Source organism: Schistocerca cancellata, chromosome 2, assembly GCF_023864275.1.
Source record: "Schistocerca cancellata isolate TAMUIC-IGC-003103 chromosome 2, iqSchCanc2.1, whole genome shotgun sequence".
In the NCBI taxonomy this organism is placed as follows: Eukaryota; Metazoa; Arthropoda; class Insecta; order Orthoptera; family Acrididae; genus Schistocerca; species Schistocerca cancellata.
Window position 1 is genome coordinate 1,041,822,229 of NC_064627.1, and position 16,452 is coordinate 1,041,838,680.

At 42.9% G+C, this 16,452-nt stretch overlaps 1 protein-coding gene across 1 annotated transcript in view; it reads right to left on the reverse strand.

Moving 5' to 3' along the window:
- The window catches only part of LOC126160842 (sterol O-acyltransferase 2-like), a 173,473-nt gene that overhangs the window by 79,955 nt on the left and 77,066 nt on the right, over positions 1-16,452 (reverse strand). The window contains exon 3 of the mRNA XM_049916933.1: positions 2,054-2,224. Coding sequence (XP_049772890.1) covers positions 2,054-2,224 — 171 coding nt within the window. The remainder of the gene's footprint in view (positions 1-2,053; positions 2,225-16,452) is intronic.

Consider the following 16,452-nt stretch of genomic DNA (forward strand, 5'->3'; position numbering starts at 1 on the left):
GAAGAAGATCGTGTAATGATGTAAACATATGCGCCTTGCTATTCCACGTGTTGCAAATTTTCGATGTATTATGTATGCTGTTAGCCTATATTTGTTGCTGTATCGTAGCATTTTCGGTATCATTTGCAGCTCCGAAGATGGCAAAAGAGAATTGCCGAAACCAGTCATCTGTATCAATGGATGATTATAGCGATCTTGGCAATTGTTAACTTGTTCATTGTTCATAATGCTACAGATCGCCCCCACGCTGACGTCAGAACTGTATGTGGAAAGCCCTAATTTATGAATTTGAGGGATTTGTTTTGATGGAATTTTCCTGGTTGTATTCTGACACGATGCGTAGAGTACATTCCAAGTTTTGTTCCACCTCAAAACTTTCCTTGAGCTGAGATGGTCAATCGTCGCCGTGCAGGAGCTGGATAATGTAATTTGATGTCGGTTGGACGTTGTTACAAGTAGCTGGAGTCTGAAGTCTTAATTTAGCTAAAAACGGTTGCGCACACCAACAATAGCTCAGTCGTTTGCGTCCAGGCGGCGAGAAACCGTATGACAGCTCTCAGAACCTAGAGAAGAGCGCGACGGTCTCCTAAATACACATTGTGCGCAAAATCTGAACAAGTCTACTGTACACCAGAAACTATGTAACGAGATGATCAAGAGCGTAAAAGAGATCGGTTTATGGAAAAAGGGAACCAGAGGTCCATACTAGGTCTGTTTATATTTTTAAAAATATCTGGAATCCAATATATCTGTATTTTTAAGAAATCGATATCGGCTCTATATATGGAGGAAAAATTATATATCGAGGAAAAATATTGACATATCGACGAAAAAAATATTTACGTACCTGCCTATAAAAATATCGGCTCCACAGCGTAAATATACTGCCAGAGTTAGAGCTGTACATTTAAGTATCGATTTACCATTACATCTTCTGTGCATCAATAAGCTAGCAGCCTTTCTATCACCCTCAGTGCAAAAATTGAAAGAAAAACTATGCACATTCTTGCTTGGCGACAACCACTTTGCTAACAATGGTAACTGCATGTAAGTGGCACAATATAAGCAAGGTGTCCGACAAATCAGTCGTTCTGCTTCGTCACATATCTGATTTGTCCGGAACCCTTCATGTCGACTTCTTTTTTTATAATTAATATTAAAAACAGTCTTGATCACAATTTATTTAACAAGGTGACCGGTTTCAACCACTATTGTGGTCATCTTCAGACCATTGAGTAGGAACCTCTTTCTGTTAGTAGTGATTCTCCAACAGAAAGAGGTTCCTACTCAATGGTCTGAAGATGACCACAGTAGTGGTTGAAACCGGTCACCTTGTTAAATAAATTGTGATCAAGACTTATTTTAATATTAATTATTTATAAGACATTGATCACTGCTATTCCCGTAATGCATTCAAAAGTAAGTCACTTTTTTTCATTTTTCCCAACGGCAGGGACATAGCAGTTGTGTCAAAAATTGGGCGGTGAAGCTAAAAATTGCAATTTCTATTGATAGCACCGAGCGCCGATTACGTCAGCATTTCCCCCTCACGTTTCCGCCCATGGTAAAGACTAGTCTTTGCATTTACACTTTTGTTTTTTTAACGCAGCTGGCGTGCTGTTTCTTGATATAGGAAATCTTGTTATTCTATTCACGCCGCAACCCCCGAGGGCAATCGGACTTCTTTTGTGCCATACTTCCTTCACTCAGTCTGAGAGAAATATCGGGCTCGATGAAAGCTCTAATAGTATTAGGACTGCTTCACACAGTCAAAGTAAAATTATGTTCTGCTACAATTACAATAGAACAACTTTTTACATATTTATCGGAAACCGTGAAAAAATATAAAATAAAAATATCGGCACTCGACATTGCCATTCTGACATCGATATATTTCGCGAAATATTATCGCCGATATATACCGATAACTGTTGAAAAAATATGTCGATGTATCGATGTATCGATATATCAAAGTTTTACAATAGGCCTAGTCCATACTAGTGAAAACATTTAGTTTCATTTTTGTATAAATGTGTGTGCTGTGTCTACTTACCGCCCTTCGATGACAAAATCGTAGACTGCTGTTTGCAGGAAGAGCATGAGCAGCGTAGCGATGAAGATGTTGTAGACGGTGCGAAAGTGCCGTACTTTGAGCATCTCCGTGAGCACCGACTCTCGGGCCAGGAACTGTTTCTGTGGCAGCGAACCATCCCTGGCAGGCTTACTGTGTGACACACATTCATTCAGAGGAATGTAGGTTAACACACAATAGTTTGTTGAACCGCACGTTCTGTGTACTATGAATCACCGCGTTGTGATATGCAACTACAGAAATTAACACACACTAAAACTAAATATAACATGTTTTATATAGCCCATTAATCTCGATCTCTTGTTAATCCAGATCGTTATTTTAATTGCAGTCAGCTGTACAGAATGATACTATGGAGATAACGGTCTGTGAACACATTTGGCCTCTTAGCTACAAATAATCCTGAAACAACGAGCATCAAAACGGATACAGGGATTAGAGAACACAAGTCTGTCGTAGCGAGACAGATTACCTTAACACCCAAACCCTTCAAAAATAAATGAAAAATATAGCATTGAATAAAGACAAAAATTCGCTTGACGCCTTCCTGAGAGGCAATCTCCACTCCTTCCTAAATAACAATGCAAGTGTAGACCAGATGTGGCTTGATTCAGTATCGACAACAATTTAGAGATTTATAACAAATTAATGAACGATGGAGGCGAACACCCCATGCTACACAAAACATAAGAACACTGCTACAGTAACAGTAACGAAAAATGCCAAATTTGAAAGATATCAAAATCACGAAGATTGGCGATCTTTTAAAATACTCGAAATTTAGCGCAGACTTGGATGTGAGATGCTTATAATAGTTTCCACAATGAAACTTTGTCATAGATCCTGGCAGAAAATCCACAGATATTCTGGTCGTACGTAAAGTATGCTAGCGGCAAGGCGGAATCAGTGCCTTCTGTGCGAGATGGCAAGGGAAATACTATCGATACACACATCCTCGGATCGTAGCATCATCATCAACATCATAATAATAATATCATATCTTCCCTTTCTCAGACGCTGTGTCTGTAACTGTTAAATAATTTAGTTAGATGTGAATGTATTGAGGTGAACTTCTTTAGCCAGAAATTTGCTATTTTATCTTTTCCAGGGGCTTTCCAATTGTGCGTAGAATTAATTGCTCGGGTGACTTCATGTTGCAAATTTATCACTTCAGGCATTTGTGGTATCATCTTATATGTGTTTGTTTCTGCTTGTATCCACCGTGCATGTCTTATGTTGTACCGGGTTTAACCATATGTTGCTCCAGAAGCGTTCCATGTCTGTTATGTTTGGTGGATTGTCTATTTTAATGTGTGTGTTATCTATTGTCTGATAAAATTTCTTTTGGTTTGTGTTGAATGTTTGGTTATGTTTCCTTCTATTTTAACTTTTTTGTATCTTCTAAGTCGTTTGGCCAATGCTTGTAATTTCTGCTTTTTTTCATCTAATTGCTCTATCGCTTCTTGTTGTGAGATTTTACCTAACCTTTTTCGTTTTTTGTCTGATATTTCATTTCTTATAAATTGTTTATCTGCCCGATGCCTTTTCTCAGTTTTTCTATTCTGATCTGTAGCCTGTGTTGCCATGCTGGTTTTGTGTGTTTCTTCTGTGTGTTGGTTGGTTCTGATCTCTGCCTAGTGTGTATATTTAGTGTAGTGAGTGCTCCTATATAAACCAGTAGTTGTAACTCTTCCATAGTTGTGTTTTCATTTATTTTGTTGTGTATGAATGTGTTGATAGTTGTTATTGTTGTTTCGACTTTTAGGTTATTTGGTGGTCTATGCAAGAATAGTCTAATGTCTGTATTTGTGTCTTCGTATTCTATATGTGTCAGCTGAAATTTTTCTTCTATATCTAACTTGTGTGTCACTTCGTGTTCTATTTGTGCTTGTTCTGGTGGCTGTCTTAAGATTTCGTTTTCCTCTGATTGTTTAATTGATGCGTGTTGGTCATTGTTTGTTTGCTCTGGGATGTTTGAGTCCATTACTGTGTTTTCTTCCTCTTCTGATTGCACATTATTTTGTTCCAGTATTTGTTGTACTTGTTGTTTGATGTTTTCTAATTCTGACTGGGGTATCCTGTTATTTTTGATTATTACACGGATCTGATCAGCTAGTCGTTGTTCTGTTAAAAATTTTAATTCCGGGTATCTGGTAATAAATGTTGTGTATACTTGTAATCTGTATCCAGTTGTGTTGGTTCCTAAGTTTGTTGCTTGGTAATAACAGAACATGAGGTGTCAGTTAACTTCATCTGACCATCTCATCCTCTGCCTTTGTTTTCCTTCTAGAGTGGTTGCAGGAAGCATATCCCACAAAACACTTCTATTTGGATTTAAATCATTTTCCGTGTGGCTAGCAGTGTCATTACCATTGTGGATGGACATAGGGTTCAAGTGTCGTCCCCGACCATGACAGCCCTTGTCCGAGGCTTCATAAGTTCTGTCCTCAACCAACTAATCACACTAAAAGGGGGTTAGCCCTATTAGTGGTTTGTTCTCTTCATTGCCTTTTACGACTGGCAGAACGTACCGGAGGCCTATTCTTTTCCCGGGCCTCCACGGGGTTTATTATTATTATTTCTTTCCTTTCTCAGACGTTACATCTAGTTAAAAATGGAAAGTGACGCGAACCTTGATCAAGCGTGACTTCCTTTTAACTGTATGGTATATGTTACACTGCATTTAGGAACTTTCGGGTAATTGAACATGTATCAATAATTACAGATTTCTGTAGTTGCATATATGTTTGGATGTAGCTGTATTGCCTTGATGTACTGGTGGATATTGTGAGGTATGACTCCTGTAGTTGATAGTATAATTGGTATAATGTCGACTTTATCCTGATGCCACATGTCCTTGACTTCCTCAGCCAGTTGGATGTATTTTTCAATTTTTTCTCCTGTTTTCTTCTGTATATTTGTTGTGTTGGGTATGGATATTTCAATTAGTTGTGTTAATTTCTTCTTTTTATTGGCGAGTATGATGTCAGGTTTGTTATGTAGTGTTGTTTTATCTGTTATAATGGTTCTGTTCCAGTATAATTTGTATTCATCATTCTCCAGTACATTTTGTGGTGCATACTTGTATGTGGGAACATGTTGTTTTATTAGTTTATGTTTTATGGCTAGTAGTTGATGTATTATTTTTGCTACATTGTCATGTCTTCTGGGGTATTCTGTATTTGCTAGTATTGTGCATCCGCTTGTGATGTGATCTACTGTTTCTATTTGTTGTCTGCAAAGTCTGCATTTATCTGTTGTGGTATTGGGATCTTTAATAATATGCTTGCTGTAATATCTGGTGTTTATTGTTTGATCCTGTATTGCAATCATGAATCCTTCCGTCTCGCTGTATATATTGCCTTTTCTTAGCCATGTGTTGGATGCGTCTTGATCTGTGTGTGGCTGTGTTAAATGATACGGGTGCTTGCCATGTAGTGTTTTCTTTTTCCAATTTACTTTCTTTGTATCTGTTGATGTTATGTGATCTAAAGGGTTGTAGAAGTGGTTATGAAATTGCAATGGTGTAGCTGATGTATTTATATGAGTGATTGCTTTGTGTATTTTGCTAGTTTCTGCTCGTTCTAGAAAGAATTTTCTTAAATTGTCTACCTGTCCATAATGTAGGTTTTTCATGTCGATAAATCCCCTTCCTCCTTCCTTTCTGCTTAATGTGAATCTTTCTGTTGCTGAATGTATGTGATGTATTCTATATTTGTGGCATTGTGAACGTGTAAGTGTATTGAGTGCTTCTAGGTCTGTGTTACTCCATTTCACTACTCCAAATGAGTAGGTCAATATTGGTATAGCGGAAGTATTTATAGCTTTTGTCTTGTTTCTTGCTGTCAATTCTGTTTTCAGTATTTTTGTTAGTCTTTGTCTATATTTTTCTTTTAGTTCTTCTTTAATATTTGTATTATCTATTCCTATTTTTTGTCTGTATCCTAGATATTTATAGGCATCTGTTTTTTCCATCGCTTCTATGCAATTGCTGTGGTTATCCGATATGTAATCTTCTTGTTTAGTGTGTTTTCCCTTGACTATGCTATTTTTCTTACATTTGTCTGTTCCAAAAGCCATATTTATATCATTGCTGAATACTTCTGTTATCTTTAGTAATTGGTTGAGTTGTTGATTTGTTGCTGCCAGTAGTTTTAGATCATCCATGTATAGCAAATGTGTGATTTTGTGTGGGTATGTTCCAGTAATATTGTATCCATAATTTGTATTATTTAGCATGTTGGATAGTGGGTTCAGAGCAAGACAGAACCAGAAGGGACTTAATGAGTCTCCTTGGTATATTCCACGCTTAATCTGTATTGGCTGTGATGTGATGTTATCTGAATTTGTTTGGGTATTAAGTGGGGTTTTCCAGTTTTTCATTACTATGTTTAGAAACTGTATCAATTTAGGATCTACTTTGTATATTTCCAATATCTGTAGTAACCATGAGTGGGGTACACTATCAAAGGCTTTTTGGTAATCAATGTATGCGTAGTGTAGGGACCTTTGTTTAGTTTTAGCTTGATATGTCACCTCTGTATTTATTATCAGTTGCTCTTTACATCCTCGTGCTCCTTTGCTGCAGCCTTTTTGTTCTTCATTTATAATTTTGTTCTGTGTTGTATGTGTCATTAATTTCTGTGTGATGACTGAAGTTAATATTTTGTATATTGTTGGTAGGCATGTTATGGGGCGATATTTAGCTGGGTTTGCTGTGTCTGCTTGATCTTTAGGTTTCAGACAGGTTATTCCATGTGCAAGTGTATCAGGCAATGTGTATGGGTCTGCAATGTAACTTAAATAATTTAGTTAGATGTGAATGTGAGGAGGTGAACTCCTTTAGCCAGTAATTTGCTATTTTATATCATTTCCAGGGGCTTTCCAACTATGTGTAGAATTAATTGCTCGGGTGACTTCATGTTGCAAAATTATCACTTCAGGCATTTGTGGTATCATCTTGTATGTGTCTGTTTCTGCTTGTATCCACCGTGCATGCCTGTTATGTTGTACCGGGTTTGACCATATGTTGCTCCAGAAGTGTTCCATGTCTGTTATGTTTGGTGGATTGTCTATTTTGATGTGTGTGTTATCCATTGTTTGGTAAAATCTCTTTTGGTTTGTGTTGAATGTTTGGTTTTGTTTCCTTCTATTTTCACTTTTTTTGTATCTTCTAAGTCGTTTGGCCAATGCTTGCAATTTCTGCTTTTTTTCATCTAATTGCTCTATTGCTTCTTGTTGTGAGATTTTACCTAACCTTTTTCGTTTTTTGTCTGATATTTCATTTCTTATAAATTGTGTTAACTGTCCGATGTCTTCTCAGTTTTTCTATTCTGATCTGTAACCTGTGTTGCCATGCTGGTTTTGTGGGTTTCTTCTGTGTGTTGGTTTGTTCTGATCTCTGCCTAGTGTGTATATTTAGTGTAGTGAGTGCTCCTATATAAACCAGTAGTTGTAACTCTTCCATAGTTGTGTTTTCATTTATTTTGTTGTGTATGATTGTGTTGATAGTTTTTATTGTTGTTTCGACTTGTGGGTTATTTGTCAGTCTATGCAAGAATGGTCTAATGTCTGTATTTGTGTCTTTGTATTCTATATATGTCAGCTGAAATTTCTCTTCTATATCTAACACGTGTCTCTCTTCGTGTTCTATTTGTGCTTGTTCTGGTGGCTGTCTTAAGATTTCGTTTTCCTCTGATTGTTTAATTGATGCGTGTTGGTCATTGTTTGTTTGCTCTGGGATGTTTGAGTCCATTACTGTGTTTTCTTCCTCTTCTGATTGCACATTATTTTGTTCCAGTATTTGTTGTACTTGTTGTTTGATGTTTTCTAATTCTGACTGGGGTATCCTGTTATTTTTGATTATTACACGGATCTGATCAGCTAGTCGTTGTTCTGTTAAAAATTTTAATTCCGGGTATCTGGTAATAAATGTTGTGTATACTTGTGATCTGTATCCAGTTGTGTTGGTTCCTAGGTTTGTTGCTTGGTAATAACAGAACATGAGGTGTCGATTAACTTCATCTGACCATCTCATCCTCTGTCTTTGTTTTCCTTCTAGGGTGGTTGCAGGAAGCATATCCTGCAAAACACCTCTATTCGGATTTAAATCCTTTTCCAGTTGGCTAGCAGTGTCGTTACCATTGTGGGCGGGCATAGGGTTCAAGCGTCGTCCCCGACCATGACGGCACTTGTCCGAGGCTTCTTTAGTTCTGTCCTGAACCAAGTAATCACACTAAAAGGAGGGTTAGCCCTATTAGTGGTTTGTTCTTTTCGTCGCCTTTTACGACTGGCAGAACATACCGGAGGCCTATTCTTCTCCCGGGCCTCCACGGGGATTATTATTATTATTGACTTTCTTTTCCTCAGACTTAAGTCTGGTTAAAAATGGAACGTGACGCGGACCTCGGTCAAGCGTGACTTCCTTGTAACTGTATGGTATATGTTATATTGCATTTAGGAACTTTCGGGTAATTGAACAAGTATCAATAATTACAGATTTTTGTAATTGTATATATATGTTTGGATGTAGCTGTATTGCATTGATGTACTGGTGAATATTGTGAGGTATGACACCTGTAGTTGATAGTATAATTGGGATAATGTCGACTTTATCCTGATGCCACATGTCCTTGACTTCCTCAGCCAGTTGGATGTATTTTTCAATTTTTTCCCCTGTTTTCTTCTGTATATTTGTTGTGTTGGGTATGGATATTTCAATTAGTTGTGTTAATTTCTTCTTTTTATTGGTGAGTATGATGTCAGGTTTGTTATGTGGTGTTGTTTTATCTGTTATAATCGTTCTGTTCCAGTATAATTTGTATTCATCATTCTCCAGTACATTTTGTGGTGTGTACTTGTATGTGGGAACGTGTTGTTTTATTAGTTTATGTTTTATGGCAAGTTGTTGATGTATTATTTTTGCTACATTGTCATGTCTTCTGGGGTATTCTGTATTTGCTAGTATTGTACATCCGCTTGTGATGTGATCTACTGTTTCTATTTGTTGTTTGCAAAGTCTGCATTTATCTGTTGTGGTGTTGGGATCTTTAATAATATGCTTGCTGTAATATCTGGTGTTTATTGTTTGATCCTGTATTGCGATCATTATTATTATTATTATTATTATTATTATTATTATTATTATTATTATTATTATTATTATTATTATTATTGCTGAGGGGCGCTCGACATGTCCATCAGCGTCCCGACGAAACGTTACCATGCAAATCTGATGGGAGAGGACTAAGGATGTCCCCATATGCGGAGCAGTTTATGATGTATTAATATCTACCGCCCTTACCCACCAATTTAGGGACGAGACCTGACAGTTCACAAAATTTCACCACCCTTATAACACTGGAGTCGGTATCTGCGAGGATGATGGGCAGATCTCCATCAAAACTGAGGGCTGCCCTAATATCACTGTGTAGGACAAACGCAGCCACAATATGCTGAACTGAAAGCCGCACGCCACAAACTCCACAGAGTGGTAGATCCTCCTGCTGGAGGAGAAAGCCACGTATTATAGGGCTATGCCCGATGCACAGGCTGTTAAGCAGAACCTCCATCCATGGGTGAGGTTGACATGAAGTGCACCCAGCCTTTGTGGTCGATTTGAGCGACCGCAGTTTGTTGTCTGTCTCCTTGTGAGGTAACAGGCGAGTTGTGGCGCTCTGAAAATATTCTAAGTTGGGAGTTGGCGTGGCCGCACGGGGCGCTCGGCAAGCCAGAGTTCCTCAGCAACCGCATGGTGCCGAACATTAGCCGGAGCAGGAGGGGTAGCCCCAGCGCGTGGTCCAGGCAGACTGCGCGGCTGGGAATTCCATGTGGACACTGAGTTGAGGAATGGGCTTCGTGTCAATGTAGGAGATTTGTATGCCGGGAGTGGCAAAGATGGCGGACTTTGTGAAACCATAACGGCAGAGATTTCACAGTTCATGTACAAATTAATAATAGCCAGAGGAATCACGATACCTTAAAAAGAAACATGTACATTACCATTATTTGCACGAAGATTCTTATTGTGTATCCAGATTTTCAATATCTTTATTAAAGTTTAGTATCTGACTGTAAATTATACAAGTAACACCCAGCCGCGAATTTCAAAAATCTAAACGGTTCATCCGATTTTGTCTATCGACGTGTCTTTAAAAAGTTATTAGTGTAAATCTAAATTGGTATGAATTACAGGCATGTAACTTGATTAGTACATGAGTTATTGGAGGTCAAAGTGGCCGATTACTATTGATCACGTCAGGCCAGAAGTATTCCACAGTTACACGAAAAAACGGTAGCAGCATGCTTATAAATATATTTATTCGTCTATGTTTTCGTTTATATCCGACATATACTATTCATGAAGAAATTGGTCGGATATGTACTGTGTTTTAGAAAGAACAGAGACATAAGGCTACTGGCCTACTTTTGCTTCTATTCCTTTTATATATGTTTATTTGATTTGTTTATGTACTTAATCATGTGTGTTAGAGCGCTTTCATGATCCAGCTGTAGGAATATTTATTTAATTTCAAGTTCTTTAAATGTAAATCCAGTATTTCGTATGTGTTTCAATATGTTTGTGAGTGTGCGTTGGCTTGGAGACATGGCGGGAGCGCTATTGCCAATCACAGCGCTCGTTCCTCTGGTACGCGACTACCGAAGTCAATTAAGATACTGCCTGGGAGTGGGAGAGTGCTGTATGGGAAGGCGCGACGGACGGTCGCAGGAATTACTTGAAGAATGTTGAACAGTTTGCGCGTGGTCGCGGGAGATAGAAATATTTCGTAGTGCCGACATCTGCACTTCTGAGATTTCTGTGGCTTCAGCAGTGAAGACTTAGTATGCGTTTAGGAGTGTATATCTCGCGAGCTATGTTGTTGTTCGTAACTAATTACGAGAAGTAGGAATCTTTTGTTTCCCTGTTATTCAACTTATGTTTTATGTAATTGCTGGCATCGACACCAATAAGTGTTTTACAGTAATAAATGGCCTTCTTGAAGGCACTTCTGCCATCGTACTCATCATTTAAAGTAGTTAAAAATAGCACCCATGTTACATTCAAAATTCGCAACTGCCAAGTGATAAGAACCTTCGACCATTCGATTCATGTGTATATTCATACTGTAAACTGTAGACTCAGCAGTATTTGGCTTGTAATGCGGAGACAATGTACCCCATCCCCTAGACAACGAAACCAGCCAAAACTTTTAATATTTCAACTCTAAGTCTGAGGGTACGTACCTGAGGGCCACCATGAACATTTTTTTTTTTTTGAAAGCCCCCAACCTGCAACCGTTCAGTCTCCCGCTGACACATGATGCGTCTGTCAGGAAATGAGATGATGGCGTGCAACGGCATGGGACATTGTGGACAGCACCGTCCAAACATGCTTCCTTAGCGGCTTCGTCGGCCATGTTGCCCTGTATCCCAGTGTGTGTTTTTTTTTGTGGTTTTAGGGCACACAACTTCAATGGTCATTAGCGCCCAGACTACGTTAGGAATGCACCGCGGGGCACAAGTTTAAAACAGCAACTAAAAGGGAAAACACGATAAAAGACTGACAGGCATAGGATTAAAAAAACAGCATAATTAAATGTCCTTAGAGAGGTTTGTCAAGTTGATAAAACGAAGAACGCGAGCAGCTGCTCGTGGGTCATCCGCTAAAATGGCATCTAGAGTACATGGCATGCCAAGATCAAGACGCAGTATGTTAAAATCCGGACAGGACATTAAAATGTGGCGGACCGTCAGCAATTGCCCACATGGGCAGAACGGCGCCGGCACAGCCGTCAGCAGATGGCGATGGCTGAACCGGCAGTGTCCAGTTCGTAACCGGGCCAAAACGACCTCCTCCCGCCGAGAAGGGCGGGAGGAGGACGTCAAAGCCGCGGGAAGAGGTTTCAAGGCCCGAAGCTTGTTGTCCGTAAGTGCAGCCCAATCGGCATGCCACAGCGATAAAATGCGCCGACAAATGACCCTGCTACAATCTGATGAAGGGACACAAAAAGAAGCTGTCCGAGGCCGGAGGACAGCAGCCTTGGCCGCGGCATCTGAAGCTTCGTTCCCAGGGATACCGAAATGGCCAGGAACCCACATAAAGCTAACCGGAGAACCGTCGTCCACCAGCTGCTGAAGAGAGCGTTGGATCCGGTGCACGAAAGGGTGAACCGGATACGGATCACTGAGGCTCTGGAGTGCGCTCAGGGAATCGGAGCAGATGACATAAGGAGAATGTCGGTGGCGGCAGATGTAAAGAACAGCTTGGTAGAGGGCAAAGAGCTCAGCTGTGAAGACCGAACAATGGCCATGGAGCCGGTATTTGAAACTTCGTGCCCCGACAATAAAAGAACACCCGACCCCGTCATTGGTCTTAGAGCCATCTGTATAAATGAAGGTCGTATTAATGAACTTCGAAGTTCGACAAAACGGGAGTGGTAGACCGAACCGGGGGTAACTTCCTTTGGGAGCGAGCTGAGGTCAAGGTGAACGCGAACCTGAGCCTGGAGCCAAGGTGGCGTGTGGATCTCGCCCACTCGAAAGGTTGCAGGGAGTGAAAAATCAAGGTGTTGAAGGAGGCGACGAAAGCCAACTCCAGGGGGTAGCAGGGCAGAGACATACAACCCGTATTGACGGTCGAGAGAGTCGTCAAAAAGGGAACGGTAAGACGGGTGTTCGGGCATTGACAGTAGCCGACAGGCATACCGACAAAACAGTATATCGCGCCGGTAGGTGAGAGGCAATTCACCAGCTTCAGCATGAAGACTCTCGACGAGACTAGTATAAAACGCTCCGATCGCGGGATGCAAACCCCGATGTCATATGGAGTTGAGGCGGCGTAAGATAGATGGCCGTGCAGAGGAGTATACGAAGCTCCCATAATCCAGCTTGGAGCGGACGATCGACCGATATAGGCGAAGTAGGACAGTTCGATCCGCTCCCCACAACATACCACTGACAACACGGAGGACATTTAGAGAACGGGTACAACGGGCAGCCAAATATGACATGTGGAGACGACCTAAGTTTCCTGTCAAATGTAAGACCTAAAAATTTTGTTGTCGCCACGAATGGGAGAGCAACGGGACCGAGTCGTAAGGACGGTGGGAGAAATTCTTTGTAGCGCCAGAAGTTAATACAGACCGTCTTCTCGGCAGAAAAACGGAAGCCATTGGCGACACTCCAGGAGTAAAGACGGTCAAGAGAACGCTGAAGATAGCGCTCCAGGAAACATGTACGCTGCGCGCTGCAATAGATGGTAAAATCGTCCACGAAAAGGGAGCCTGATACATCAGATGGGAGGCAATCCATTATTGGATTGATCGCTATGGCGAAGAGAGCGACGCTCAAAACTGAGCCCTGTGGCACCCCATTCTCCTGGCTAAAGGTGTCTGACAGGACAGAACCCACACGTACCCTGAACTGTCGATCCATTAAAAAGGAACGAATAAAAAGAGGGAGGCGACCGCGAAGTCCCCATGTATGCATGGTGCGGAGAATGCCCGCCCTCCAACAGGTGTCGTAAGCCTTCTCCAAATCAAAGAACACAGCCGCGGTCGGGCACTTCCGCAAGAAGTTATTCATAATGAAGGTCGACAAGGTAACCAGATGGTCAACAGCAGAGCGGCGCCTACGAAATCCACATTGTACATTGGTAAGTAGGCGTCGAGATTCGAGCAGCCAAACCAAACGAGAGTTAACCATTCGCTCCATCACCTTACAGACACAGCTGGTAAGCGAGATGGGTCGATAACTGGAAGGCAAGTGCTTGTCCTTCCCCGGCTTAGGAATCGGGACAACAATAGACTCGCGCCAGCATGCGGGAACATGTCCCTCAATCCAGATGCGATTGTATGTACGAAGAAGAAAACCTTTACCCGCAGGAGAAAGGTTCTTCAGCATCTGAATATGAATAGAATCAGGCCCTGGAGCGGAGGACCGTGATCGGCCAAGTGCGGTTTCGAGTTCCCGCATGGTGAATGGGGCATTATAACTTTCACAATTCGAGGAGCAAAAGTCAGGTGGCCTAGCCTCCTCTGCCTGTTTGCGGGGGAGGAAGGCAGGGTGGTAATGAGCGGAGCTCGAAACCTCGGCGAAAAAGCGGCCGAAGGCATTGGAGACAGCCTCAGGGGCCACAAGGACTTCATTCGCGACCTTCAAGCCAGAAACTGGGGAGTGGACCTTAGTGCCAGATAGCCGGCGCAGGCTACCCCAGACAACAGAAGGAGTAAAACTGTTGAAGGTGCTTGTGAAAGCAGCCCAGCTGGCTTTCTTGCTTTCGTTAATAATACGACGACACTGAGCACGTAATCGTTTATAATTAATACAATTCGCCACTGTAGGGTGGCGTTTAAATGTGCGTAAAGCACGTCGACGAGCACGTAAAGCGTCTCTACATGCTGCGGTCCACCAGGGGACCGGTACGCGACGTGGAGAAGAAGTAGGGTGAGGGATGGAATATTCAGCAGCAGCGAGAATGACTTCCGTGAGGTGTGCGACCTGACGATCGCAGCTTGTGAAGGTTTGATCCTGAAAGGTCGCCCTGGAAGAAAAGAGCCCCCAGTCTGCCTTGGAGATGGTCCAACTAGAGGAGCAAGGAGAGGGAGTATGCTGCAGGAGATGGATAACACACGGGAAGTGGTCGCTCGAATATGTATCAGCAAGTGCATACCACTCAAACCGGCGTGCAAGTTGGGCAGTACATATAGAGAGGTCTAAATGGGAATAGGTATGAGATGTGTCCGAAAGAAAAGTAGGGGCGCCAGTATTAAGGCAGACAAGATTGAGCTGGTTGAAAAGGTCTGCTAACAAGGAGCCCCTCGGGCAGGAGGCTGGAGAACCCCAAAGGGGATGGTGGGCATGGAAGTCTCCAGTTAACAAAAACGGTGCAGGTAGCTGAGCAATAAGTTGCATCATATCTGCCCTGGTAACGGCAGATGACGAGGGAGTGTAAACGGTACAAAAGGAAAACGTGAAAGTGGGGAGAGTAATGCGGATGGCGACTGCCTGCAGGCCGGTGTGCAACGTGATGGGATCGTAGTAAATATCATCCCGGACCAGCAACATAACCCCTCCATGAGCTGGGATTCCTACCATAGGGGGTAGGTCAAAACGCACGGAGGTGTAGTGTGCCAAGGCAATGTGATCGCATGGGCGTAGCTTCGTTTCCTGGAGGGCTACGACGAGCGGACGATGCAAGCGGAGCAGCAACTTCAAGTCCTCTCGGTTGGAGCGAATGCTGCGAATATTCCAGTGAATAAGTGCCATCGTAAGAAAAGGAAGATGAGAGAAGGGGTCACCTCGAAGGCCGCTTAGGGCCTGGCTTCGAGCGAGCACTGCCGCCGCTATCAGTAGGCGGACAGTCATCGTCCATGGGGTCTATAGGGTCATCGGCCATCTCGGGATGATGGCCGGGAGGGGGAGCTTCCTCCGCCGGTGAACGGCCAGATGTACGGCTACCGGCGGTGCGGCCAGGCGAAACGGATGACGGCCTGGGGCGGCAACCGCTGGGTGGCGCAGGAGAAGAGATGCGCCGTGGCGGAGAAGGAGAACTGTGCTTCCTATGCGCCTTTTTGGAAGGACGTTTGGTGGAAGTATCGGTCGAAGGCTGGGAGGTCGAGGGACGGAGGAAGTCTGGACGGGATGGTTCCTTCTTGAAGGCCCGTGCATCTGACTTCGGTGTCTTCGACTTAGCAGAAGCTGAGGAAGTGGCTGGTGTCTGTGGGGTGACGGGGAGGAAGAGGAGACGTCGACCGCGCGATCTTAGCACTGGCCGAACGGACGACCGTGGTGCTGAAGGTCAGATCGCATGTCTGGGTTGCGACCTCCCGGGTAGTCCGAGGAGAGGCGAGGACAGTACTATATTTCCCCGCTGGGAGCAGCGTGGGCTTCCTACTAGCCAATAGCTTGCTAGCAGCCGAGGTGGACACTTTCTCTTTGACACGAATTTCTTGGATGCAACGTTCGTCCTTATAGACAGGACAGTCGCGGGAGGATGCGGCATGGTCACCCTGACAGTTCACACAACGAGGAGACGGAGGTGGACAGTCACCCTCATGGGCATCCCTGCCACAAGTGACACATTTAGCCGCATTGGAACAAGACTGTCGAGTGTGATTGAAACGCTGACACTGGTAGCAGCGCGTAGGTGTCGGGACATAGGGGCGAACAGAAATAACCTCGTAGCCCGCCTTGATGCGCGATGGCAGCTTAACACTATCGAAGGTCAAGAAGAGTGTCCGGGTCGGTACAAGGTCGTTGTTGACCTTTTTCATGACCCGATGGACAGCCGTCACGCCCTGCTCAGCGAGGAAAGATTGAAGCTCCTCGTCAGTCAATCCGTCGAGGGAGCTAGTATACAC